General features: G+C 44.9%; 2 protein-coding genes and 1 long non-coding RNA gene across 4 annotated transcripts; 2 read left to right on the top strand and 1 right to left on the bottom strand.

The window, feature by feature from the left end:
* The first annotated feature begins 51 nt into the window (after positions 1–51).
* Positions 52–3,946, top strand: LAMTOR3 (late endosomal/lysosomal adaptor, MAPK and MTOR activator 3). The gene is made up of 7 exons (XM_084519411.1): positions 52–118; positions 283–330; positions 454–488; positions 587–645; positions 1,403–1,536; positions 2,446–2,509; positions 2,646–3,946. Exons 2-7 carry the CDS (start codon positions 322–324, stop codon positions 2,717–2,719), a joined length of 375 nt encoding a protein of 124 aa, XP_084375537.1. The 5' UTR covers positions 52–118; positions 283–321; the 3' UTR covers positions 2,720–3,946.
* On the bottom strand, positions 3,845–27,960 carry DAPP1 (dual adaptor of phosphotyrosine and 3-phosphoinositides 1). Of its 2 annotated transcripts, XM_084519408.1 has the most exons (9): positions 27,159–27,960; positions 17,904–18,026; positions 15,139–15,272; positions 11,326–11,456; positions 9,263–9,310; positions 9,017–9,079; positions 7,468–7,553; positions 5,287–5,374; positions 3,845–4,865 (listed from the first exon to the last, which is right to left on the bottom strand). In XM_084519408.1, exons 1-9 carry the CDS (start codon positions 27,446–27,448, stop codon positions 4,815–4,817), a joined length of 1,014 nt encoding a protein of 337 aa, XP_084375534.1. In that variant the 5' UTR covers positions 27,449–27,960; the 3' UTR covers positions 3,845–4,814. The 2 variants fall into 2 exon arrangements, with proteins under 2 accessions (XP_084375534.1, XP_084375535.1); XM_084519409.1 differs by lacking the exon at positions 9,017–9,079.
* Positions 11,463–13,773, top strand: LOC311436870. The gene is made up of 2 exons (XR_014693134.1): positions 11,463–11,822; positions 12,332–13,773. It is a non-coding gene; the product is annotated as an uncharacterized lncRNA (long non-coding RNA).
* Positions 27,961–27,996: the final 36 nt, after the last annotated feature.

Genomic DNA, 27,996 nt, shown 5'->3' with positions numbered 1-27,996 from the left:
GGCAGCGCCTCCCTCAGGCGCCCTCCCCTCCCCTCCCGCCCCTTTTCGGCCCCGCCGCCTCCCCGTAGCGGGGCGGCGCTCCCGGCCGCCAGCACGTCAGAGGCGCTGGGAGCGGCAGGTAGGGCGGGGTGGCCCCGGCCCCCCCCGCGGGTCGCGGTGGTCCCGCCCGGCCGCCACCGCCCGTGCCGTGAGGGGAGCGCACCACGGCGGCGGGGCCGGGGGGGTTGAGGGGGGGGGGGGGGAAGGAGCGCGGCGTTGACCGCTCCGCCTCTCGTCCCGCAGGCCGGCCGAGGTGGCAGCAGCGCCGGGAGGCCGCCCAACATGGCCGACGTAAGCGGGGCGGCCGTTGGGGCCGTTGGGGCCGTTGGGGGTGGCCGTTGAGGGGCGGTGAGGGAAGGTTGGGGGGGGGGGGTGGCGGTGCCGGTCCTGTCACGCCGCTCTCTGTCCCCGCAGGACCTGAAGAGGTTCCTCTACAAGAAGCTGCCCAGGTATGTTGAGGGTGTTTCTCCTCCCCCTTCCCCTATTTTTGGTTAAAAATACGCTTTTTTTGTGGTAATCTTTGTGTTTCTGACGCCGTGTCCCGCAGCGTGGAAGGCCTTCACGCCATCGTGGTGTCGGACAGGGACGGGGTGCCCGTCATCAAAGGTAACGGCTCGCGCCTCCTCTCCCTCAGAAGCTCCTTACCCGGGTGTTTAAACTTACTCCAGGCTCCCCTCAGCAGCTGCAGGCTGGGGGAGCTTTCCTCTTGTGCCTCTTTACTGAATAGAGTTGATGTGGCGTGAGGCGCTCACATCTTCGTGTCACCCCCTGGAGACACAGAGCGCTTATCTGGGCCCTGTTGGTGCTGAGGGGCACCTCAATCCACCTTTTACACACCGTACAGTATACTCGATCTTTTAGTCATCTCATTTCTATCATATCTCTGCAGTCCTTGCTTCAGGCATTTTTACACCGCAGGCAAAATGACTTAAGAACACAAAGATTCAAGTGTTTTTTGTTGGTGGTTGATTGGTTTGTTGTTTGTTTTTTTTTTTTGTGTCCCAAATTATGTAAGCAACTAGCAGCGCTTGCACGTTTCCATACACTTCCATTCAGGTGACTGGAATTTGCCATTAATCTCTTCATTTACCACGTGGCTGTGCGGGATGTGGAACTGAAGTGCCACCGGCACAGGCTGTGCGTTGTGAGGGATGAGGCAGGCAGGGAAGGGCGCTGTGTAGCGACTGTAGGTCACTTAGAGAGCGCTGAGCAATGCGCTGCTCCTGAGGATTTTCCTGTACTTGTTGCGGAGGCAGAGATGATGTGTTACATGTGCACAGATCTGCTTTTGGCACTGAGAAAGACAAGGATTCAAGATGCAGTCACAGAGTATAAAAGCAAAAGTGTTCCTGTTCTGTTCCAGTTGCCAATGATAATGCTCCAGAACACGCCCTGCGACCTGGCTTCTTGTCCACGTTTGCCCTTGCGACAGATCAGGGCAGTAAACTGGGACTTTCTAAAAACAAAAGCATCATCTGTTACTACAACACGTATCAGGTAAGTAACCTCAGCACGGCTTGTTCTCAGCGACTAGAGCTCCTCGTTATGTTCCTCTGAGTAAGGGGGAGAGCGTGGTTTGAAGCACGTGAGGCTTCCACTTGGCTGCTATTTCTGTTTTCCTTGTCACACTGCTTAAAGCTGACTAAGCTAAACTTCTGCAGTGTTTGTTGAACTTCTCAGTTTTGAGAAACACTTAAGAGAAGACCGGTCACTGGTTGGAAAGGGTGAAGTTTCCGAACAGGCAGCAACCAGGTACAAGCAGCAGGTTCTACTGATGTGGCAGAGTCTGCTGTGAAGGGTTCATGTTCTTTTGCAAAGGGTATTTCTTTATAATTAGTGATGCCTACAGTTAAATAAGCACGAGCAGCCTGCTTCATAGTTAATCTTGCTGCTGCAAATGTGACTTCAGGAAAGGTTTGAAATACTCATAACTTCCACAAACTGGTTATTTGTGTCCTGGAATCTGTCACCTACCACGCTTCTGTTCTGGTGGCCTTGAGAGCTTGAAGTTTTGGCTGCAGTAAGCCAGCCTGCTGTTTAGCCCCTCGTGTCTTGTTTTGTTTGGAGGATAAATGGTTGAATGAATTAGTTCGCATACACGAGTGCATTGCCGCGATTCTCTTGACGCTACTGGATAGTTGGTGTGCTTAAGATTGAAATTCTCTATCAATGGAAGAAAAAAACATTCCTATATTGAATCATACTGCAAAACAACAGCCCTGCCAGCCCTCCTGTCATCTCCTGTTAGAGAGTTGATGTGGTTCCCACGGAGAACTCAGCTGGGGGGATTGCCAGGCCTTCCCCGCAGCTTCCTGCACTGCGCTGAAAGCCCCGCGGGTGCTTGTGACTGTGGCATCCATCAGGTGAACGCTGCTGCTGAACACCGCTCTCTGTCTTTCCTTGCAGGTGGTGCAGTTCAACCGCTTGCCGTTGGTGGTGAGTTTCATCGCCAGCAGCAACGCCAACACAGGTACGCGCTGCCCAGCAGGGAGACAGCTCCAGTGGAACCCCTCCTGTCACCTGGCAGGGCAGGGAGCCGCAGGTTTTGGAGAGGGGCATCTCCGTTACGCCACCTGATGAGATTTACATTTATCTTCTTTTCCCAGGGCTGATTGTAAGCCTGGAGAAGGAGCTCACGCCCCTGTTTGAAGAACTGAGGCAAGTCGTGGAGGTTTCGTAGCCCGGCGGTACAGCCGGAGCGCAGCATCCCTCTGCAGCCCGGTGGGCAGGAAGATCCAACGACCCTCAGTGAAATAACACGTCTCGGAAGAAATACCACAGCTCCTTAGTATACTAAGTAAGAGTAAATTGTACATAGTACTGAATCTGAAACGATCTGCTAGTGTCTTGTCGGTGGGTGTTACTTTAGACCACGCTTCTCGCGTCGCGCCGTACCGGAAGGGCCACGACGCAGCTCCCATGGAGTTGAGCCCAGCCGGTGAGGCGCTGCTGGCTCGGACGCGTGGCCCCCAGGCCCCTGCCTTACCGGGAGCCAGGCGCGTGGCGGTTTGTCCTCAGGTGCCATCAGAGATGTGGCTGAAAGCGTTGCGAGGGCCGGCGTGCTGGTGTCAGTACAATCAGTACAATCAGCCTATGCCCCATCTGTCTGACGGTGGTGACGCTTCGGTAAAAGAATCTCGCTAACCTGGGTGCCGGCTGCATCCTGCTTTCCTTAGGAACGCTGTTTCCATGAAAAGTGTTGCTTTAAGGGGCTTTCCTGTTGCCCACATAAAAGCACCTGAGCAGTGATTCACTTCTTCTTTTTTTTTTTTGTTCTGTGTGTAATATGTCTGTGAAGTTCTCATGTCTCTTAGTTTTGTGTGGGTTCATCACTGGTGACACTCTCAGCTCATTCACCCTTAGGTTTTCCTAAGTAAATATAAATAAAAATCAGTATTTTTAAATGACAGAGCCTGGTCTGCTCTTCTTTTGCACCGTAACGCTGTTCTGTGCCGGGAACAGGTCTCTTGGTTGTGCCAGGAGTTTACAGGCTGAAAACTCCGCTCAGCTGGGCTGTGTGGGTGTAGAAGTTCTTGGGTGCAGAAGTTCTGTGTTTGTAAGACCACGAGGGCTCCATCCCGTGCCTTCACCTCCTCCCTTCTCTCCTTCATGAAGGCTTCAGGGGAGACGTTCAGCTCCAAATCCCACCTGGTGGCTGCGCTTCCAGCCACAAGCAAAGTCACCACAGCTTGGTAGCTGAATTGGAGGTGCCAGGGCATTAGCTGAATTCTTCACAGCAGGAAGGAGGACAGGTGTATTCTGCAGAGCTTTAGCAATACGGTACAGAAATACGGAAGACCTGTGGTAGTTTTATAGTGACGTTTTATTCAGAAAACAGTCTGTATAAAAATATTTACAAACACTTTGAATTTCTAAGTTGAAATAAAATACTATTCCTATGCCCAAAGCTGCATTTTCTGTTTTTCTTCCAGCGTTTTCCCCCTCTTCAGGTTTCTGACATTACAGGCAGCTGCTGAACGCTGTTGCCCTGCTGCATGAGCAATGCCCAGCAGGGGAGGTTTGCGGTGGTGTTTCAGCAGCACCTTTAATTCTGGAACACAGCTCTGGACAAAACCTCCTGTCCTGCGTGCTGAATTCTCTGCCTGAGGGAAACGTACAAAATACAGCCCATTTTCAGAGGGACAGCACAAGGGACCAAACTGCAGGTGGCGTTCCATTGCTGTGGGATAAATCTAAACTGTACAAAAATACATTTGACTGGAAGTGCTACTTATCCATCACCTTGAAAAGGGCCTTGAAATATTAGGTTTAATTGTTTGGATTGTAATCTGGGTATTATTTACAGAAATGTAATGAGTTCTGTTCTTTTGATTTAAGCCCTAAACAGGCCATACAAAATAAGTCTTTAATGTTTCCAGGAGGCCTGGTTTTAAGTAGCAGGCTCAAGGTTACAGACCGTGCTGCTGAGGGTTAGTAGTGATGGAACTTGCAGTAAATTCTCAAGAGTGCTCCGAATCACCACAGGGTTTTGAAGTGACTGCCTAGTTAGCGGGCGTCTGAACCAAGTGTGCACCACGGACGTAAATCGCACGTACCAAATCGACTGTGATTTTGCAGCAGTCTCCACGCGTGACTCAACAGCCTGGAAGCGCTGGGCTGTAAAATTTGTGTGCAAACATCTGCGTGCGGCAGGCACATGCGCACAGGCCCTCCGCAAGTCAGGCAGGCGTTTGAAGCTGTCCCCTCGTAGCCAGGCGCCTTTTCCCTTTGGCACAGAGGCGACTGCTGCCCAGGGCGCGGTGCTGGAGGTGCAGCTAGGAGCTGAGGGCGGAGTTACGCTGCTCCAGTTGCCTCCGTATCTGCGACTAGAACAGAAGAACAACCCATTACCATTTGTCTGCAAAAATGAATCCAAACACTGATTTTTTTTTTTTTAAAGGAAGTAACATTGTCAAGCCTTCAGGTTGTCGTGTCATTGCTTCCTTCAGGACCAGCACACGCAGTCTGTGCTGACGCTCAGTACCGTCCACTATCTACACCATGACACATTTGAAGATGGAAGTCATTTCTCCTCTGTAACAAGTATCCAAAGGGCATCCCAAAAATGTAAAGTGGGTTTGCAGACGTGTACATTACATGAAAACTACGTATTTTGGTCTAGTTGGCCCGGAAGCCAGAGCAAGCACCCCTCGCTGCTCCTAGCAGGCTGTAATATTGGGGCTTACTGCAGCAGTACCGAGGGCACTGCTTCCCGAGGCGCAGTCGCTTAGCACCACATCACCTTACCAGCTTCCATCGCAGGATTTTAATCCACTCGTCCGCTTCTATCCCGGTTTTGGCGCACAGGTAGTATGTCCTTAGGGGGAACACCAGGCTGTAAGCAAACAATCAGAAATATTTCTTAAATTTCTGGAACAACCAGCGGGTCCTCCAAAAAACAAACCCGTCTGGCCTGTATATTGTGTGTGCATGTTACGACAGAGCAGGGCAGTGATGCTGAGAGGTGAGCCAGCGGTGGCTCACAGTCCTTTTACAGAATCACAGAATTTCTAGGTTGGAAGAGACCTCAAGATCATCGAGTCCAACCTCTGACCTAACGCTAGCAGTCCCCACTAAACCATATCCCTAAGCTCTACATCTAAACGTCTTTTAAAGACTTCCAGGGATGGTGACTCCACCACTTCCCTGGGCAGCCTGTCCCAGTGCCTCACAACCCTTTCGGTAAAGAAGTTCTTCCTAACATCCAACCTAAAACTCCCCTGGCTCAATTTAAGCCCATTCCCCCTCGTCCTGTCACCAGGCACGTGGGAGAACAGACCAACCCCCACCTCGCTACAGCCTCCCTTGAGGTACCTAAAAAGAGCGATAAGGTCGCCCCTGAGCCTCCTCTTCTCCAGGCTGAACAAGCCCAGCTCCCTCAGCCGCTCCTCGTAGGACTTGTTCTCCAGGCCCCTCACCAGCTTCGTCGCCCTTCTCTGCACCCACTCAAGCACCTCGATGTCCTTCTTGTAGCGAGGGGCCCAAAACTGAACACAGTACTCGAGGTGCGGCCTCACCAGAGCTGAGTACAGGGGGACGGTCACCTCCCTAGCCCTGCTGGCCACACTGTTCCTGATACAAGCCAGGATGCCGTTGGCCTTCTTGGCCACCTGAGCACACTGCTGGCTCATATTCAGCCGACTGTCCACCATCACTCCCAGGTCCTTCTCTGCCTGGCAGCTCTCCAACCATTCCTCTCCCAGCCTGTAGCTCTGCTTGGGGTTATTGCGCCCCAGGTGCAGGACCCGGCACTTGGCCTTGTTAAACTTCATGCAGTTGACCTCAGCCCATCGGTCCAGCCTATCCAGATCCTCCTGCAGAGCTTTCCTACCCTCAAGCAGATCGACACACGCACCTAACTTGGTGTCATCTGCGAACTTACTGAGGGTGCACTCGATGCCCTCGTCCAGATCATCGATGAAGATATTAAAGAGGACCGGCCCCAGCACCGAGCCCTGGGGGACGCCACTAGTGACTGGCCTCCAACTGGACTTGGCTCCATTCACCACGACTCTTTGGGCCCGGCTATCCAGCCAGTTTCTAACCCAACGAAGCGTGCGCCAGTCCAAGCCAAGAGCAGCCAGTTTCTTGAGGAGAATGCTGTGGGAGACGGTGTCAAAAGCCTTGCTGAAGTCAAGGTAGACCACATCCACAGCCTTTCACTCATCCACCCAGCGTGTCACTTTGTCATAGAAGGAGATCAGGTTCGTCAGGCATGACCTGCCTTTCATAAACCCATGCTGACTGGGCCTGATCGCCTGCTTGCCCTGCAAGTGCTGCATGATGACTCTCAGGAGGATCTGCTCCATGAGCTTTCCTGGCACTGAGGTCAAACTGACAGGCCTGTAGTTTCCCGGGTCTGCCCTCCGGCCCTTCTTGTAGATGGGCGTCACGTTTGCTAGCCGCCAGTCAGCTGGGACCTCCCCCGATAGCCAGGACTGCTGATAAATGATGGACAGTGGCTTGGCCAGCTCCTCTGCCAGTTCCCTCAGTACCCTTGGGTGGATCCCATCCGGCCCCATCGACTTGTGCACATCCAAGTGCCGTAGCAGGTCACCAACCAGTTCTTCATGGATAGTGAGGGCCACACCCTGCTCCCCATCCCCTTCCACCAGCTCAGGGTACTCGGGGACGTGCTGGCCTCGGCCCACATGCACCCAAACCACACTCAGGCACAGAAGCAGTTACGGTGTGACCTGTAGCAATATCTGAACCAGCAGCTGGGCCCTCCCTCGCCGAGCTCCATGAGTCTAGGTGGTGATTATACACACTTAAAGGATTAGGAAAAGAAGTGCCCGCAATATACAGGCCTACCCTCTTCCTCCTCACCAACCAAAGAACCTCTTGCCACTGGCACCCAGCGGCTACATTTAACACCCTTGGCTATTTTGGCCTGCCCAGCAAGGTGCGGAAAGAACAGAGACTTACCAGAAACAATTGACTCTTTCTTGGGAATAGTCAAACTGCACAGCTGAGCATTCCGTTAAGTCGAGTGCCCGAATTGGTTCTGTGGCCTTGAAAATAAAGTGGTTTTAAAATGGGAGCACATGGAAACAGAATATAAGGCTAGTTCAGTTCCTCTTCGATGCACGTGGACCCTTATACACGCTCCAGGTTTCTCTGGGTGTGGGGGCAACAGGTACAGCACTGGAAACCCAAACTAGCAAAATCAACGTCGGTGCTAACGTCAGATGAATGCAGATAAATGTAAGATACTGGGCAGTAAGCTCAAAGCTGGACAAACAGCAAACTGCTGCTGCAGGAAGTCAGAATTAAATTAAATTACATTAAATTAATTTCAGTAACAGATCAGGTGTCCAGCTGAGGCTCACAAGAAGGAGATAGTTGTAAGTCTTATCAGGCTTAGCCAGCTGCTGGAGATTTAATTAATTCCAAAGTGCTCTGAAAGGCTGAAGCTGAGCAGGGAGAAGGGCATGAGGAGAGCTCAAGCTGTGTGTGTTTAGCTTTCAGGGGATAGGCCTGGAGGTGCTAAGGTGCGGGGATGCAGTGATGCGTGTGACTGCAGCCCCACACCCTTCAGAGTTCCCTTCTCTCCAGGTGTGAGTCCTTTTGACTCGTTTCTCTCAAACTTCACCCTGCTGAGCACCTCATCAGAGGTGGCTGAAGTGAGAGGGCAGCTGCTCTCTGCTCAAACACCCTCAGCAGCTCCCGCAAGTGGGGTGCTTCCCTTACAAATGTTACGCTGGAAGCTGAATTCAACATGATTTAACTGAAAGGAACACTGATGGCAAATCCCACAAATACTACATCATTGTTCATAAATGGGAATTTCAGGATGAGAGGGCAAGTGCATGCTGTTGTTTTAAAACCTGTTAGGCCCTTGAAATAGGGCTGGGCAGAGGTAAACCATTTGGCTGCACTTCTGGAGGAACTCGCCCTGGAGGTCTTGCAAGGGTAGAGAAACTCTACCTGCATTTTTACTCGGTTTAAGACGAAAATGGAACAGCAACAGAAAGGGTGAACATTTTCCCAGATGCAATAGGTGAAACTATGTGCTAGGTGGAGTGCTAACAAAGAGGTTTTTTTTAAATAAGCAGTTTATTTAAACTGTGCAACCTTTTGAACTCAAAGGATGAAATCAAGGAATGCAAAACATACTTCTGGTATTTGCAGAAATATTTTAATAGCACTGCTCTCCGCTAGGCTGTATGTCAAAACTAACCAGTGAAAGCTGAGCTGGTAGCTTGAAAGCCACTAATAAAAATGCCCTGTAAAGAGCAACGCTAGCTAGGAGGTAAGACTGACAGAGCACAGGAGATGTTTCCTAGCTGTAAAACTTAATAACTTGCTCGTTAAGGTCATCAGCAAAACTCTGACTGAAAGGTCTGACCCCTCTGACAGCATGGGAAGCTGTAGCTTGGTAAGCTGTGATAGATACGCAAGAAGCCAGAGGTAGGAGGAGGTTGCAGCTGCCTCTACAGAGATTTGAAGAGTGGAACTGGTGTTGGCTACTTACTGTCTGGTCTTTGAAATATTTAAGTTCGTTCCTATGCAAAGTAAACCACCTTGTCTTCCAGTTCTGAAAGATTAAGAATGGATGGTAATTGCCTTGGGAGAATTTAGCACACCGCTTCTTGGGAAAGCAAAACACAAATTGCACCTCTCTGTAGGGGAATTGAAACCGAGCCATTTCAGCTCTTCATTCACTATCTATTGTGTGTGTGGTTATAGAGTAGAAGCAAGGAGTAAGAGGTTTTCTTACCTTGACTATTTTGCCTTGTTTTATCAAATAGCCTTCTTTCGTACCAAGCTGTGAAGTGAGAAGGAAAGGGATCAGGGTTAGAGACAGCTCTGCTTCCATTTCCCACGTCCTCCTCTTTGCCTACATCCATGAGGTGGAGGAGCAGCCTATTCTCAGGAATCTTTCCCTCGCTGCTTGCACTATCCTCATCCCATGTGCCCTGCTCCCCTTGTGAGGCTGGATCCAACACCGGGATAAACACGGACCTGTGCTGGCTCTAGAGGCAAAATCTTACACTGTGCCTCCCTGTTCAAGCCTCTGGCCTACATCTTGTCAGCCAAATGAAGCAAAATACTTGCAGTTATGTTTCATTTTTATTTAGTACACTTGGTTGGCTGTCCCTGTGCATGTTATAACCAGAAGTACCCAGGGTTTACCAGACAGTGGAATTACCCACAAAAATCGCTGTTGAAATTCAATAAATTTATTCTTTCAAGCAGCCACATGTTTTAGAGGAAAGACCTGTTACATTCCACGTGCTTACTGAAAAATTAGTTTTTGAACTGTTTTACTGGTACCATGAATGACTTGAGGAGCCTGTGATTTCTCAGTCACTGAAACTTTCTGTAGAGACCTCATGTGAGACTGCTGACCTCTAGAAACCAGATTCTTGCAGAGTTGCTTACTATTTGCTCTTGGAAAAAACAATGCCTTTTATATGCAAGCCAAGTTTCTTTGAAGGCTAAGTGGAAGTCAGACATGAATAGTTAGTTGTAGGATACAAAGCATTTCTTTCATGGACTTAATAAGCCTGTATTAATGCAACTCTTCCTCTTTTACTCTCAAGAGTTAGTTATTAATATACTTTCCTCTGTGTTTTGAGCAATACAGTGCTGGACAAACCACCTGTCTCACTTAGATATGAGTTACTAGGGATTTAAAGTCTCTAATTACTGTCCAAGTGAGTCACAGATGTCAGAGCAGATGGCCCAAGTGGATATGAAGATGCTCTCTTGTTTCTCACACCAGCAAGGCATGGCTTCTAACATGACACAGCTTTTTACTAGGGCTGAAAGGGTGGAGGCTCTCCTCTGTCATATTGCTCTTTCTATTTTGGGTGCAAGTCTGTGTTAGAATATAGTAAGCCATCTTCCTTCTTACCATAGAGTAAGATAAGATGATTCTCAAGTAGTAATAAATTCAAATGAGAAAATGCTAAAAAAAATCTTTCAAATAATGTACCTATCAGGACACAGATACACTTACTACTAATTTGGTTGTACCACACTTCAGTTTGGGGTTTCCTTTTCCAAATGTGTTCCTGCCTGGCTTTTTAATTAATTAATTTTTGTTTTGTTTTGTTTTGTTTTCAAAAGCTTCCTTTTTAAGTGAATTAGAAAGTCAGAGGTGCTCTCTTCCTTCCTTCCAGTTAGGAAGGGGTCTTGCTAACTAAGAAAAAGAATTCTGCCAAACCAAGAAGGCTACTAAAATAATGAACAATGAGTTTCTGTCTAATCAGGTCCACTGCTCCCTGTCAATTAATCCTCATGCTCACTGAGTGAGACTAAATGTCACAGATCCTGAAGCTATTACTTGTTTTAGTTGTTGTGTGCTCCTCCCCTCACCTGTGGAGAGAGGAACTTCTCACTGACTGTAAAGGAGGTTTGCCAAAACTAGGGCTTAGAGTGCAACCTGACAAAGGTATTGTAGCATACAGCCTGACAGGTTTGTCAGAAAGACTTGAGAAGTGCTCGTCTTCTGTGTTGTTTTTTAATTCCTGGTAATGTTAGTGATAAAGTGGCATTTTAAAGTGAAGCTAATGCAGAACTAAAACCCTCTTATGTACTTTGTTTGGATGGCCAGACTCACCTAGACCAGCTGCAGACAATGTTTTCCCACTGACAGCATTGAGGGTCTCAATGGCTTTGTCTGTACCTAGCAAATCTGTTTTGCCTAGTTTGGCAAAGACTTCTTGTATTTCAGAACCCATAAGTGGATGAATTACTGGTGTTATTCCACAGCTCGCTCCAGCAATCATACTAAGCTCAGGCCACCAAACATCCCTCACACCAGATGTGACTTACTGAGGGAGCACTTGGAACAAGATCACTCTCTGTCCTTCCCGTCTGCATGGCCGTGTGAACTCGGACAGACTCATAGATGGATGGTTCCTCCACTTTGCATGGATAGGGATGCTTCAACACAATTAAAGTTCCTGGAGAGAAAAAGAGCAGGAGTGAGTAATTTGGCAAGACGGTCTTAGAAAATAACTGGCGGTAGCTGCCTGCTTGTGGAATGGTGAACTCGACCTTTTCTTAAAAATGGAAAAGGAATAATGGCTCTCTCATGTTGATAAATCTGGTCAAATATTTCAAATCTGCACCACTTGAATAGCTGAGACTTTGTGGAGGATGTCTTCTACAAGAATTCACCCGTGCTACAGAAACGCACTTGTTGCTGGATTTACTTGCCCAGTGTCACCATCTTGGCTCTACTGTGTTGCTCAAACAGACTCAACAATGACTTTTGGGCACCTGGATCTGGCTTAAATACATTCCCTCATCCCTGTACATATCCCTTGGTATGGATTTTTTCGTGAAAACCCTCTTCAGTTCTTCTAAGTAGTAGCAAAGATTTGCCTGTTGACTTTCTTCAAAGTACAGGCATCTCTTTCAGGGCATGCATGAAGTTATGACTACAGCCATTATCACATCTGTTTGTAAGCATCTGTGAAAATTGTAAATAAATGGTGTCTCTAAAACTTTTAAACTTACTGGTGTTCACCCTAGGACATATTATATTCCCTTCCTGTGCATGAGGCTGGGTGGGTAGGCAGGACGCTATATTAGATATGAGGTCATAAATCGTCCTGGTTTTGCCAACTCCCCCCACTTGGATGCTGCACAAATCCTTTAATCTGTCAGATAGACTTCAAAACTGTAAGCCTGCATTACCATCACCTTTTATTATTTTGCCATAGTTCTTCCTAGTTAGTAACATTTTGATTATAGCAATTCTTTATTCTCCAAATAAGTTCTTTTTTTTTTTCTTTCTTTCTTTTTTTTTTTTTTTCCCATTTTCTGCAAAAAGCTGTGTTTACAGTAGTGAATCCATCTCACTATTCACCACGGTGAAGAACTTCCTCAAAACAGGATCTGCTCTACCTTCTAATCTCCTTGTTTAAAAACAACGTCGCAGAGTACCACATGCTGCTGCATTTCCATTTCGTGCTGGAATTGTTAGCTGTTGAGGAGGAAGGACTTGAAAGCCAGAGGTGATTTGAGCAACTTAAATGTGAAATGAGGCTTAAATTATGTTTTGTAATGTGAAGAGCTGCACAGGGAAGTGGAACCATGACAGCTGAAGTAGCCAACTGAAATCTGTGCACGGGTGTATGTATGGGTGTATGCAAATACATTATGTTCAGCTTGCAATAGGTAAAAAGTCATGATCAGTTTAATTCTCTCTGACCTTACAGGAAGAAAATGCTGTGCATAAAAAAAGGAAATTGAGACACACCCCATCACCAGCCTACAGCAACTACTCCTCAGCACAGGCTCTGAGTATTACCATACGTACGTCGTAGACGGAGATCCCCGTGGCAGAACTGGCAGGGCTAGTTTAACATTTCACACAATGCTCGTTTTCTAGTAAGCTCTCCATGTTTCTTCTCCACAAAAGATACTTGTACAGAGTCATTTGGCAAACACATAAAAGAACTAGTAAAGGCTGTATTGCAGCAAGATTCTGCTGTTTGTGCACAGTATCTGTTTCTAAGGAGGAAGATAAATTAGCCACGTTGTTGGAAATGCTAGGTTTGAATGGCTTTTGCTTTCTTGCCTGAGTAATGACTCTATGTTTCTGTATGTTTTCAAAATAATATAAAGGAAAAAATGATAAACAAAACAGGTAAGAATAACGTTTTGACCTTGTCCCTTTGAATAAAGACAGAAATATGGAAATATTCTCTTCAGCATTAATAAATAGGTTCAGCTTGCCTGTTCAAGAAACAATCTCACAGAACACAACAGCCTCAACTTCCTTTTCATTATCTGTAGTTCAGGAGGAAGTGTACACATTACACTGCAGAAAAATATGTTAATCCATGCAGCAAGCTGAAGTGGCAAATGAAGCTGTGGCAAGACAAGGTTTGTTGGCCTTGGAGCACAATCCTGCAGCTGTCCCAGTACGAAAGATCCACTGTGCTCCACTGCTGCAGCCCTCCACGTTCAAGTAGTGATCAAAGAGCCTGGTGTAGCTCTTCAGACACACAATTAGCTCCAGTGAGACAAAACTTCAATGGAAAACAGAGGAAACCATCACATACTCTTCTGTATTCTCCTGGAGAAGCTGGCAGCCCATGGCTTGGACAGGTACACGCTTTGCTGTGTTATAAACTGGCTGGTGATGTAAGTGATGTAAGCCCCTGCTCTCTATTCTAGTAGAGATTGGTTGTCATCCCAGAGAGTTTCAACATCTGCATCTGAAGGAGTGTTGTCTGAATGCCAGCTCTCTCTTCCTCTCTACTGCTATCCATTGTAAAAAAAAAAGGCAAAGGATTTTTTGATGGGATGTTCAAGTGTTTTTTTCCTGCACTGTATCATGTTCAACTTAAATAAATCAAAGAGGCTTCACAGAGCCAGCAGAATCTGATGCGGGGGCCTTAAGGCGACAAGTGAGCCCATCCTTCAGCACTGTTGAGTCTGTCCACAGAGATCACGTAACATCGGAGCCTGAATTTCTACTGTCTGCAACACATGTACTGAAGGAATGGGGAAATATAAGCTTTATGTCATCTGAACTCTTTACAGCTAGGCCTGTGGGTGCATGTCCGACTTCACAGGAAAAACTGCTTATTGGCACAAAAGGTACCACCAGAAACTCTGTTCTAAATGCAATACTGAGTTTACTACTGCATTGCTTTGTAAAATATTTTGCAAAGCGACCCTTGAATTTAATGCCTGTGATCTGCTTCTGTTAACAGAGCACCGATGTGTATTTGTGTGATGTATCACAGCCACTGCATGTGGCAGCTATTATTTAACTGGTCACTTGCATATCTGATCAATGCGACTCAGAGTTATTTACATACACTTTCTACGCAGGATATGAAAATTTTTGGCACTTATCTGTTTTGACTCATCTTCTACTTACATCTACTCACATCTGCAGCTTATTGTTAAAACTGTCACTTTCATGCTAACACACAGCTGTTTGTTGCGGGATTCAAGTCTGGCAGTGCTCATCTCACTTGTAGGAATAGAGTTTAATGTTTTGACTCTTAATTCAGACAGTGTGCTGGCTGCTGAAGAAGCCTGTGTTTTTCTCCTTTCTTAAAAGCCACACAAATCACTGTGATAGCAAATGAAATCAGCAGACTGATCTGCTGTAGACAGAAAGAGGGAGACGTCATACAGGGCACAGTTCCTACAAAAAGGGGGAGCATATCACTGTAGGCTTGTTTGGATGAGGAATTATGAAGCTAAACAATTTCAGGTCCTTTTTCTACTTATTCTTACTGGGGGATTTCAACTCCATATATGAACACTTATTTCCTCACTATAAAAAACTCTGCTTTGGTTTTGCCCTTTTTTCAGAAGGTTCTGCTCCTCCCATTACATGCATATTTTGAAATGCTGCCTTCTCTGGGAGGCCAAAAAGAGCTCGTGTCCCTAGATAGCAAAAACCCAGTAAGTTTACATGTAGTTTGTCTTCATCATAACTTGAGTTTTTGAAGAGGCATATTTTGGATACCTCAGGTTAACACAAACGTAAATCTCTGAAGAGGAGCACTTCAGCAATAGATCTACCTTTTAACATATCAAAAGTTCCTTTGGCTCAGATCTGTGTGAAGCCTGACTATAAGCACGTTGATACAAACATACGTCTCTCCTTACCTGTTTCACTTCCAATTAAAGGCTGATTTGCAAAGTGCATGACTAATTCCTTCAAGCTAGCAAATTCGTTAAATCCAAATTTGAATGAACTTCCTGTGTGTTCAACATGGAAGTGCTTCACAGAATCTTTTCCCCTAAAACACAAAAGAAAAGTTGTCAAGGCAGAAATACCAAGGGCATTTGGCATGTAAAATCCCTAAGCAACAGCTTCCACTACAGGAAATCAGATCATAGGCTGAAAATCATTGTCCTGGCAGTAATAATGCTGCTATTACTAACAGGTGCTAATAGTCAACACATCTGGGAATCGGATTTATTAAGGAAATTTAATTGCTGCTTTACAGATGAGGGATAGTGAGAGCCTAGAAAGGCCAGGTAAGTTAAACTAATTATTGTTGCCAATAAGAAAAAAGACTTATAAACAAGGTTTCCAGCCTTCTGTCAAAGCAGGATGACACTCTTCGTTCATCTGGCTTTGGTCATGATGCTGTGCCCGTATCACTCAATGTACCTTACTTTTCATGTGTCATCCCAATCTCACCGAAAACACTTTGTTGCTTTTTCAGTCGTAGGCTGCATCCTTTTTGCACCCCTATTAAGCCTAACTTCAGACAACTAAGGCTTTAAAATTTGTCTGCTTTGTCTCTGTCCTCAGGCAAAGGGCTCCTTTGTGGAGCTGACAGTGGGTGCTGTCAAACAAGAGCCAGGGTCCTTTTCCTGTCAGGGAAGCAACATTATTTGTTTATGAAAGCTGGTGATATTTAGAGAAGTGTGCAAGGCCTCACTTCCTGGATGGGTACTTATTTTGACTTCAGAAGTCAGTGAAGCACTTAGAGCGAGTATCTCTTCTCTGAAAAAGTTACTTCTGTTAATATTACCAGCATCCAAAGGAGTTCGGAGAAAAATCTGGCTCAGGGAAACTGTATGTAGCAAATACACAGACAAATTTTGCAGAAGAAAGGGATTTGCCTTTTCTGTTGTTTATTGCCACTTCCACAGGAGACTGAACAGTACTCAGGACATGATATCGTAGAACATGCCTCTGTCAACCCTTTACATGCTTTGCCCTACAGCTCAGATACAAAACATGCAAGTCAAGTGCAGAGGCTCTATCTACCAAATAGCCACTACAGCCGTTTGCTATAATGACAGTTCTTATCTTTTCATTTAATTTCACAATAAATACCATGTTGCAATGAGAGTAACTTCTACTCTATTTCATTGTTCCTTTCTAGGGTTGGCTAATTTAGCTGGGGAAGGGAGTGTCAGGCAGCATGTAGTCTCTCTCCCTGTTCTTCTTACAGCTGTCAGTTAAAACCCCAAGGGACGTTTGAGCACGGTTTCCTTTCACAAATTACTATAACGACTGGTGAAGTTTCTTCAGAGGCAGAAAGTAAAGTAGAAGCTGTAGAAATAATTTTAGGAGAGAAGAAAATGGCAGCTATAACTTCCAAAATAACTCTACAAAATAAATCAGAACGAAATAAATCAGAACAAAAATGAATTACTTCTTCCAAAATGAAGTTTTAGTATTAGTCAAAAAATGCAAAGGAAAACTTAGAGTAGAAAATGGATAAATGAAGCATTTTAAAATCAATATAAGTATTTCAAGGGAGTTGTACCACCACAAAACTGATGTAACAGAGTAAAAGACCAAGCTTCAGGCTCAGGTCTGGAACACCCCATACATACAGGGATGTACTAAGTGACTTTTATGTCAAAAGATGAGTAGAAGAAGATTGGAACTGGCCTGAAGTAGACTTTTCTAGGTGTCATAAGCCTAGAATTTGTTAAAATGGCAAATATATTTTCATTAACACTTTAGCTTCCATTTCAAATTAGAACAACTACTTAAATTTCATTTTGTTATGATGAGTTGTTTCCTGAGTGCCTTTGAAAACTAGTTTCATGATTATTTTTTTTAAACTGGGGTAGATTATTCCAAATAATGTTTGGTTGCATTTTACAGTCAAAAAATACTAACTAGCAAGATACAGGTTCTGCTGAAATTACTTCTTTAAGGCAGGCTGTTATACACACATGCTACCATTCTCCTTTCCAACACTTGCACTCAATTCAGACATTCCTACTCTGAATATCTGTTCTGTAACATCAGCTTCAGACCTCAGTCTGTCACCCTTCAAGCTCCCTCTATAAATGGCTGTCTATAGCAGGAATAACTTGAGCAGTGTGTGTACAGTCATGCTTGCTCCAGTGTCTTCTATCAGAAGTCAGCGACACAGCTGATATTTACTTTTTACACCTCAGGGGATCAGGACATGGGCAAAGTGCACTTTCCTCTGGTTCTGAGTGACTACACTCCCAAGTCATAAAAGCTCCTTGTACTACACATAGAAAGTCACAATTTCAAGGGAGAATGCTCTGTTCCTACCTGCCAGGGTCATGAATAACTAGCACCCTTGTATCTATTAGAGTGACTTTGGCTTAAAAAGTTACTGTGATTCAGCTGAGCTGTGGTTCAGAGGCTCAATCTGAGGCAGAAATGAGCATGAATGCAATAGCTTAAATGTTCACTAGAGACTGATAAGAACAGATACTACATTTGATGGTTTTTTTTTTTTTTAATTCTAATAGAGTGTCATTCAACAGGATTACGTCATTAGGAATATATATTCAAATAGTCTGGGCCTTAGAAAGAAATCTAAAGGTCATATCAAGGCATGAGATGCAAACACAGAGCAAGTGAAGACTGAAAAATGCCAGTTATGCAGCAGTAGATGAACTCACTTCTGTCTGTACCTTACCTTACTGAGAGGGAATACAAATCTTCCCTTTCATTACTCTTCCTCAAGAGATAGCTTCCATCCTGCCCGTTGGAAAGAAGCAGGGCTTCTGCTGCGTGTCGGGTAAGATTATCATGATACCACCTGGGAAGACAAAAGGGGTTAAAGCATCATTCCCTCTGCTCTTAGTTAACAGCTTCTGCAGAGTTATGGAGCTGAGTTACGAGAAAAAGGAAGCCCTGTGACTAACACTGCTACAATTTGACATTATTCTTCTCACAGGCTCACACAGATTGCTCAAAACTCGGCCTCTTAAGGAACCTCCTTTTGACAAGCTCAGAAAATCATTTTTGTTTTAATAATGAAAATGTGTTCTTCCACAATTTACAGTTGATAGCTTGCTCAATCTTTCTAAGAAGCCTGCAAATTCTACGTGTGTAAGCAACCAGAAATATCCAGACCTATTCTTAGAAGGTGAAAGCAATTCCAGGGGGTATGCAGGATTCCTTCTCTAATTTCAGAATCTGTACTTCCTGCTGTATCTACACACTTGGGTATAGTTTCTCTTTTGGGGCAAACACACAGCACTTTAAAATAAAAATCTCCTCCCAAACTCAGTATTTCTCACAACTCAGTTCACCCTGCACTGCTACAATCTGCAATTTAGCAGATTCGCCCAAACTTCAATTTTTAATTTGAAGCATGACCTTTTTTGGAGGACGGAGCAGAGGGAAGGAGCAAGGTTAACCAACAGAATTTGATAAGAAAATTTAGACAATATTACCATCACTGCTGCTTGGCCATGTGTAGTCTGAGGAATGCAGTGATGTCTCTGAACACTTGCTGCATTTAAATTCAGTGAATATTCATTAATTTTTCAACACAAAAACAATCCACAAGGAATCCACATGGAATTCTGTGGAAAAAAATCCTGCGATGAAGACCACGAAATGCTGTTCACAGCCTCGTTTCTGCCCAGAATGAGTCAAGATAGAAACACCTGATTTGTTTCAACAGAAAAGGATGTCATTAAAAATATTCCCCAGACTGAAGACAGAAAAAGGACCACAGCTATAAAAGGCTGGAGTGCCAACCCCGTAAGAGATGCTGTATGCAGATAGGAAAATGGCTATATACACACACCAGGACTTCTGGTGCAGAAGAAGGAGAGAATACAGGGTCACTGGTACTTCTCCCCTCCTTTGTATGGGGGCGGTGCTGTTTCTCCTTCCCCTTCCTCTAAAGAAGGCTCTTAGTGTGTGCCTGTAGTTTTGGGGTCAAAGTCCATAACTATTTCAGCTATTGAAATTTAATTTGTTTGACAGCAGAAGGTTGGATCACAGCATTTTCTGGAATTTGTATCACGACAGTCTTCAAGCTGAAGACTATACACTCTTTCTCCTTATCTGTTCATCACAAGTTGCCACTGAACTTGGCATCTCCCACAAAGTTTTAACTCTGAATTTAGCTGGCTGCCTACTTGAAAGGCCAGCTGGTTGACAAATTGCTTTATGAGAGACCTCAGACTGTTAACCCTGTGCAAGACAAGTTCCACGTGAAACTCAATACAGGCAGAGTATCGCTGCTTTGGCTCTAGGACGTGCTCTGTGGACCATCTACACAGTCGAATAAAATAATGAGTATTTAAAGATCAAAGTGTCATCCTCTGAAACACCTGTCAGCCACAATCTGCTTTGGGATTAACTGCCCAAGTAACAGTCAAAGGTCAGATCTGTTCTGATGGGATGAGGATCACAGCAGCTTGCAGGGTTGGCTGGATCTACAGCTGAGAAGACAACGCTGTGTTTTGGGTAGGATGTGTCATCATGCCTTTTCTTTCACGTCTGTGCAAAAGAAATATATTCAGAAAACGTCAAAAAAGTGGTCATTTTCATAAAGAAGGCATGTTCGGTTTGAGGTTGCTCATAAGCGTGCTGTTACCTTATTTCCAAAAAGCCTTTTATTTGGATTTTAAAACAGATGTCACCTAAGTTCATAAAATGTTCAGCTTAAACCTCTTCACACACAAGAGCAACTAATGAAATTCTTCCCCTATGGTAGCAGAGCCTGGGGGGAGCACTTGGGAAAGTAACTTTGGCATAAAGTGGATATTTAAATCAGCTGCAAAGGTTGCACCACTCTTCTCACATAAATATGCTATCTCAGACAAAAATCCCTCAAATATTACCACGGTCATCTTGTTCAGCTTAAAAAATAGAAGTGAATGTGAAGCAATAATGCAGCTTTCACTGCCAAAGTGGCTGCGTTACACAGCTATTTTTTCCCCTCTGTTGTCACAGATGGCTCAGTCAGTAACAACTGCCAGGTTACTTGGCTATTCCACTCTGAAAATGGTCATTCAAAATTCGTTTCAATAACATAAAAGCAGGTCCCATTTAAAAATCCCATGGAAAAATTAGCATTTGAACGCGGACCACCAGTAAATACACACCCATGGAAATGTCTGAAGGTCCTTCTGATCTCCTCACCCAGTCTATCTGATGACACAAATAAAAGTAAACAAGGCTAAAAAGAAACCCTAAAGACCTTGTAGTTGGATACTGCTAGATGCACTTCAATTGAATTTAAGTATTTTTCGGGGGGGGGGGAAGAAATCCTTTTTTTTTTTTTTTCTTTTTTGGAAAAAAATCTTGAAGGCAGTTCCTTGAAATTTGCAGTCAAAATGCAGCATTAAAAAATAAATACAATCATGGTAATTTGATGAATTAGCTGTTGTATGCCGACTGATACCAAATGAACTTTTAAGATAGCAGCCTGAAGCTCAGTCTTTGTGGGTATCAAGGAGGGGAGACGTGGCTCATTCAGCAGCACGTTATAAAGGGCCACCACCCTTACCTTAAGTTTTGTTCTTCTGAGTGATAACTGGAAGAGGAAACTGTAGATAGAAAAGATATTGTATCTACTTCCCTGACTCCTTAAATCAATACATTAGTTCAAGTTGAAAGACACTACAACTACCCATCTATCTGAGGTCATTAGGAAGCTCTACTTCAAAAAGCTGAATTATCTGGTCCACATTTTCATTTTGAACGACAGCCTTACATATTGGGATCTCCCTAAAGGTCCTTCGAAAAGTCAGCTCTATTTGACATAACTTAAAGAGCTTGCATTTACTGCAAAAATTCTGGAAATATGCTCAGTACTCTGACACGTGCCAGACTGAAAATCACCAGGAGAGCAGAAATTGTCTGGGACTCCTGACACAGACCTCTCTGAAGAATATGGGGGGAAAGAGAGAAAAGTCCTTCCCTGCCTCTGAGCCTCTTCTGCCCTTGGCCTTGCATGTGCTCATGTTTCAAGTACAAACTTCTGGGAGGTGTTTTGTTTGTTTGTTTTTCTCAGTTACTTTATTTCTCCTATCAAAACTCCTGTATGCTCCACAATGCTATTCCTCCTGCTCTTCAGGAGGATGGGCCCATCGACAGCATGTCTTAAGGCAGGCACACATGATACTGACATTACCTTTGTTTCTCTCTGGAAAATAACACTTTTTCAGAAATCAGACCACCCTTTAGATGAGATTTCATCAGTGACAGCACAGGACGGGCTCTGCTGTTGTCACTGTTACGATGAGGAGTGGGCAGAAGAGGGACGCTGCCCCAGGAAGCCAAAAGCCGTCACAGCACACGGCCTTCTCCTCAGGATCTGCGCACCCGTGGGACTTCCCCGTGGTGGCTGACACACCACAAACCACATCTGTACCAGCCATCTGTGCCATTAGAGATACGCCAGTCGGTACAGGCCCAGGATAGGGCACTTTGACATGAAAACTTACTTATTTTTTGAAGATCTCTGTGTAGTTAATGCGTAGATCTCTCTAATCTAATCTAATCTAATGAGTAGATCTCTCACCACAGCAGTGTTTGGGGTGGGAAGCTCCCTCTTCAGGTAAGAACAGCATCCCCAAAGCATGCATTTGTTCTTTAATAAGCCAAAATACTTCAAAGAAAAATGCTACTGAAACATCATGTCTAGGTCCCCTACAGATCAGGCATGTCAATCTGCCATTTCCAATAATGCCATTGGCAAAGAAATGGTATGGGTATTTTTCCAAAATGTTTCTTTTCCACCCATGGGGCTGGTGAATAAAACTGCAGTTGGCATCAGATGGATTAACTTTCTATTAGTATTGTATTGGAATACACAAGAAACACAAAATCCATGGTTGGCATAAGGATAAGTGCTGAGAGACGTGGCTAATCCTCTTCTCAGACATTTCTATATGCAACTGCTTCATGTCCAGCAGCAAAGCTCGCTTCTCTTCAGAAAAACAACAGGTAGCTAGCAGCTGCACAGAGCACAGCAAGTTTTGACTGTCGTTTGCTTCTCATGTCTGAAGCGATGCTTAACTCTGAAGTACGCCTCGCTATCAGAAAAATGCAGTAGGGCTTATATTTTGCGTCCTTATCAGATTATGTTCCCAGGTAGTTACAGCCTGGATTGAGTCAGATACTCTTCGTACTTTTGGGTCACTTCTGTAAACGCTCAGGCAATTTCAAGTTCCTTCTCTGAAACGGGAAGGAGAGTCTCAATATTCAGCTGAATTTCAGCTGAAGCTCCCTCCCCTGCTGCAGTAGGTGCACTACTGCTTGCTCTCCGTGGGCGAGCGACCCTGCAGACAGCACTGTGGCTGCCTGAGCTGCAGGAGCCAAGCAGAAACGCCACAAACTAGGTCACCTCTCATCCAGCTCTGAAAGGGAACAGAGATACACGTCAAGGGGAGACGGTCTAGAAGTGCTCTCAGTAGGACTTCATTCCTAAATTATTCAGAGCAGCTATTTACCCTGGTTGCTGTTTGTTGTTATGGTGGTGTTGATAGATCTTGGCCTGTTTTGCACCTTTTTATGTATAAAAGGTATCTTCTACCACAGCAAGTTCAATTACTTTATATTTTGAAATTATATACTAGCCTCAAAGATGTATTCCAGTCCTTAGTTTAAAGAAGTAGTGTACTGCAGTGCTTGATTTATCTCCTTTGGCTGGACATGATGCTCTTCATGTGCATGTACCCCGAAAATGACTCTACAAAATGGCCTCGCTGGTTTTTCTAGTCTCTGCATGCTGCATATTAGCAACTTCAAAATCAGACATGTCCATTTCTTTTTCCTATTCAGAAACCCTAGCAATATTACCTATCACCATCATGAAGGGCTCCTTGTATGTCACGTCAGTGAAAGCAATGATCTGGCAATGTTTGCACGAGTTGACAGAGCTCGAGACCCTACAAAAGGGTGAAAATGTTAAGAGAGGAATTATGGGTGGCAGACAACCAAAATGGTATTTAATAGACATCCTTTCAATGTGTCACACCGAAACACTAAGTTTCAATGTGTCACAGTCAAGCACACACCCATGGAAAGTATTTTGCTGGAATACAAGGGTGCCACCTCATAGGAACATTAATTAAAAAATAGAAATATAAGGAAGTGGCTTCAGTTCATCCAACCTTAAAATTCACATCTTCTATCTGCAGGCTTTCACTAGTTCAGCTTCTGCTTCTCACTTCCATTTTCTCTCCTCCTTTTCTCAACTGACTTTGTTCTGTGCTTCACACATTTCTTTGGCCCACTTTCTTGCTGAGTTAATTTTGACCTTGTTTACATTAGAGATATAGATGGAGAAAAAAAAATATTCTGACCATTTCCTCTGCCCTGGTCATATCAGTTCCTCATCGCAGAACCAAATGTTATCATAGTCTGATTCATGTCTGTGGTCTGATTTCTTTTCTCTTACTAAAACTAAGCATGAAGTTGCTCATGCTTAGACTTATTCTGTCTTACAAACACTGTTTGTCACTATATTGTCAATCCTGGAGCAGGAGAAACATAAAAACTGTGCTACAAGAGATGACAACGCTGGAGCTACGAAGGGAAGAACGCTACAAAAACCTGGCTCCTCTTCCCACATTCCTTTCGCCTCTCAAAGACAGAAAATAAATCAGCGTTGCCTAAGCTGTATTATGTTGGGAACAAGGGTGCATTACCAAATCAGTCTGTAATTACTTGAGATGACAAGATATTCCACATTCTCATCACTTGCGCAAATAAAAGAACCACAGCGTGGAGTTCCCCAAACTGACATGATCCGTGATCGGCTACTGGAGTTTCACTCTGCAGTACTCAGGCTGTCCTTTTAGCAAGAGTAACAGCAAAAAATGCAACTGGAAAAAGTGCTGACTCCAGGAAGAGCCAGAGAGCTCTTGAGAGAAGAACCTTAATTCAGTTTCCTTTTCCTTTAAACCAAGATATGTCTCTTTTGACAAACTTCAAGGCTCCCTTTCAAATATTTTTGGAACATTTAGATAAAAAATTAATGAATGTTTTTAACTTCTGTTCTGGTTTTGGTCTTCCTATGCATTCAGCATTAGTTACATCTATAAACACCCCGACAACGGAGCTGACAGGGTTCTGGATGGCCACTTTGAACTCTTGACTGCCTGACCACCGACCCTATCAAATAGTTTAGATGGCTTCAAATAAACAAGCCTCCATCTTCCCACAGACTGAGCGACCGAAATAAATTGTTTAAAATAACAACAAAAAGCCAAATCCATCACACTTGCTATGATGTAAAGGGCTAGAAAGTTCTTCTTTATAAATACCGAGGCTTTGCAAAACTACTACCCAATCTAATAAACAGTTTTAGATATGCCTAGACCTCTCAGTGCCTATGATTGTCCCTGATAACAATTTGGATTGTTAAAATCTCATTTCTTTATTTTTATTTTATTTATTTATTTATTTTTGGTGATGGGTGATACACCTCTAGCAGGAGCAAAATAACGATGGGGTTTGAGTATATTGATTTTTTTTTTTCCTTCTCCCTTCTGCATTGCTCTTAACAATGCACTAATTACAGTGTAATTACAGGAGCATTAATCTAGACAAGCTCAGTGAATACCAGGTCCTCCAAACCTAGCAGAGTGTCTGATAGGTTTTGTACTGTACACCCAACTGCCCTGTTGTCAACTTTCCATTTTGATAACCAGCTAACCTGGTAAACTCTTAAATTATTCTGGTACCAATCTCCTTTCCCTTAAAAGTTAAAAAAAGTGCTTCCCATTTCACACTTCTTCAAACCTTCTCCAACTTCTTTGATTTTTGCACAGCAAAGCAGAAGCTGTAAAATAATGTGTTTCACTTTTTCCCAAAGCCATGTGAATGTCAAAGTTGCTCCTCATTTGAATGAGCTTTTTCTCTGTTGGTCTTTACTATGGCAATGACATATATTCCTCACCAGAATTGGGGCTCAGCTGTTCAAGATGCTACACTGGGTGTAAGGGAAACTCATCACTGCCATAGCACCAGGGACTAAGGTTAAGGGAAAAAAGTTGTGGTGGCTGAGAATTGGATGTTATGGGCTGGGGAGTGACATGTTTACTTCTTACAACTGAAAAAAGTATTTACATTAAGAAATCTTTTAGACCATGCCACCAGCACGTTTGGTGTGTGACAAATTTTTTCCTCTTTAGGAAAAAAAAGAAAAAGAAAAAAAAAAGTGGACTTAGTACTACCCCCAAAAAAAATAAGTGCTTTATTTAATGATTTGAAGGGAGTCTTTGTTTGGCATTGCTTATTGAGCTTTAGTTCATTTAATTCAACACACTGCCCTGAAGGAAACGCGTAGTATTTTGGAGTAGGGTGAGAAGTTTACATCTTGTCCCTAAAGCAGAAATAAAATAAAGAGGCTACAGGTTTAAAAAAACATCTTGGTAGCTTTCTCATTTGCAGTCTTCCATTCTCACTTGTACCCAAGCAGACTACAGTCCTATGGGATCATAGGATGAACTTCTTGCCCACCAGCAAAGTCATTTATGAGCATAGGTCACTGGCATAGATCAGCTCAGGCCATATAGTCTAAAATAGTCTAAATAAATGAAAGTCTGGCAACCTGGAATCATGTTTTCTGCAGCAGCTGAAACTCACTTTTTTATTATTTATTTTTTTTCCTGTAGCCTTTTTTTTAGGATGAGAGTAATCTTACAATTGTACAGGGAAAGCAGATAATGCCCACTCTGGCTACCATTGCAAAAGTGACTTTACTTCATTTTGCAAGTTAGATGCTTTGCTAACAAGGCACTTCATTAATAGGTGCTTCCAAATATGCAAACTTATTAGCTGTATGGAGATAGTAATTCCAGGCCTTCGTATTCCAACCTCTTCACTAAGTGAATTAATCCCTAAAATAAATAGTTATTTTACCCCATCCGTAAGTACCCAGCAAGCAGAAGTTTTGCTTTTTTCTTCTTTTTGAATGCAGAGATGACACCAGAGCCTGTTTGCTTTTTCAATATCATCACTTGTCTTTTTTTTTTCTGCTTTGTCTCCCCTCCAGTTTGCTACCACAGCCCCTTCCCTCCCTGGCTTTATGGTTGCCACCTCTGCTGCTCCACCAGCCCCCATTTATCCTATCTACAGCAACGCTGCCCGTGGAAAAAGCAACGCAAGCCTTCCCGGTGTAAAAACCAAAACTAGCTAGAGCAGACAAAATGGGTGAGACATGTCAGACTGCCAGCAGCAAGGAGGGAGCGGGGTCTGTGGCAACCTGCAGCCTTCCTTTTGCTCCTGGGGCTTTGTTTTGGGGCAAAGAGGGCACCTTCCAGAGGGCTGGCGGCTGTCCACCGCCCACTCCTCTTGCTGCCAAAGCCCAAGGTGCCCAGCAAGGTGTGGAGTTGGGGTGGCCAGGGTCCAAGCCAGGCTGCCCACTGGGGCTGAGGATGCCCAGAGGACGGGCTCCAGGCTTGAGGGGAGTAAACTGCTGGCCAGAAAAACTTCATCCCCTGGTCCTACATGGGGACACCAACACAAAAAGCAGCGTCTTCCTGATGCAGAGGTCTTAACCGACACAGCTCCGCACCACCCTGGAAGAGCTGTAACCCCCTGGTTATATTTGAAGCACCTGCCTGCACTCTGGATTTTTCTAATTAGGATTTATTCCCCACCTGCTGTGTGCCAGCATCCTCTGTACACCTGTTGCTCTCTTGGACCCCATCACCCAACAGGGTACCAAGCCCCTCCAAGCGGGCTCATTAGCACAAACCACAGCGTTTCTAACTCCACTTTTTATTAATAAAGTTTTTTTTTCTTAACCCCACGCTTTGTCACCCAATCGGGCACTGCCACCCCCGCGCTGCCCCCCACCCTACCCCACCCCACCCCACCCCGCCGCCGCCATTTTGCGCGGGGCGCCCCTCGCCCCTCCGCCGCCCCGCGGGCCGGGGGGCCGCCATTTCGCGGCCGGCCCCCCGCTGCTTACCCCAGGGCCTGCAGCTCCTCGTCCAGCCGAGCAGCGGGACGCGGCTCCCGGCGCTCCGTCATCGCCTCCGCCCCGCCGGGGGACGCCGCCGGCCCGCGGTGGCCTCTGCGGGGCGCTGGGGAAGTGCACGGGCGGGTGGCGGCCGCTCGGCGCTTGTCATGAGTGGTGCAGCCCGCAGAGCACCCCGGGGTGGTACTTGCTGTCCTCATGAGCGCCCGCAGTCGGTACCCCGGCGTCTTTCGTGTGCACGACGAATAAACCTTTCTTACTGCGTTTGGTTCCCGTTTCATCTCTGACTTACTTGTGGCGTTCCTTCAGCTGCCCCAGTAATAGGTTGCAACTTGTTTTTTTTTCCTCGTGGTGATCAGAACTGACGGAGATCCAGCATGCGTGAAAGTCAACGTGTACACACCGCTCACTCCTTATACAGGCTCTCATGTTCAACACACTGATGAAACACACTTTTATTATTTCTTTCTGAAGCTGCTGTCCCTTTTTTCTTGATCTATTTGCTTTCTCAGTTTCCTGAGCACCCTTTACACTCATAACTGCAAGTTCAGGTATAAGTGATTTCTCCAGCGATTGTCATCCCTCTCCATGTAAATTTTAAAGAGATCATACTGGTTGCCTCTTGGAAACAGGAATAAGAAAATACTGTAAAAGATTGCAAAAAAAAAAAAAAAAAAAAGTAATATCTATCAGGGAATGAAGTTTTATTAGATGATGACTGAGCTCTGTGAAAGAGAAATTTCTTAGTGTTAGCTAGTGCCCGTCCTTCCAAATGGTTAAAAGACTTGTTGCATACGAGAGGATGTCTGTAATCCCTAATACATCATGG

Source organism: Aythya ferina, assembly GCF_964211825.1.
Source record: "Aythya ferina genome assembly, chromosome: 4".
Classification (NCBI taxonomy): Eukaryota; Metazoa; Chordata; class Aves; order Anseriformes; family Anatidae; genus Aythya; species Aythya ferina.
Note: the sequence above shows the minus strand (reverse complement) of the source record. Positions and strands in the feature narration are given on the sequence as shown.

What these genes read in the sequence shown, in the direction of transcription:
- DAPP1 (XM_084519408.1), bottom strand. Translation starts at nt 27,448, where the DNA reads ATGAAACGGGAACCAAACGCAGTAAGAAAGGTTTATTCGTCGTGCACA. An exon ending in TTTAATTGGAAGTGAAACAG is followed by an intron (nt 11,457 to 15,138) that starts GTAAGGAGAGAC and finishes TTTTCTCTCCAG; the next exon opens with GAACTTTAATTGTGTTGAAG. An exon ending in AAATCCTGCGATGGAAGCTG is followed by an intron (nt 4,866 to 5,286) that starts GTAAGGTGATGT and finishes CTTCTGTTCTAG; the next exon opens with TCGCAGATACGGAGGCAACT.
- LAMTOR3 (XM_084519411.1), top strand. An exon ending in CTCTACAAGAAGCTGCCCAG is followed by an intron (nt 489 to 586) that starts GTATGTTGAGGG and finishes CGTGTCCCGCAG; the next exon opens with CGTGGAAGGCCTTCACGCCA. An exon ending in CAGCAGCAACGCCAACACAG is followed by an intron (nt 2,510 to 2,645) that starts GTACGCGCTGCC and finishes TTCTTTTCCCAG; the next exon opens with GGCTGATTGTAAGCCTGGAG.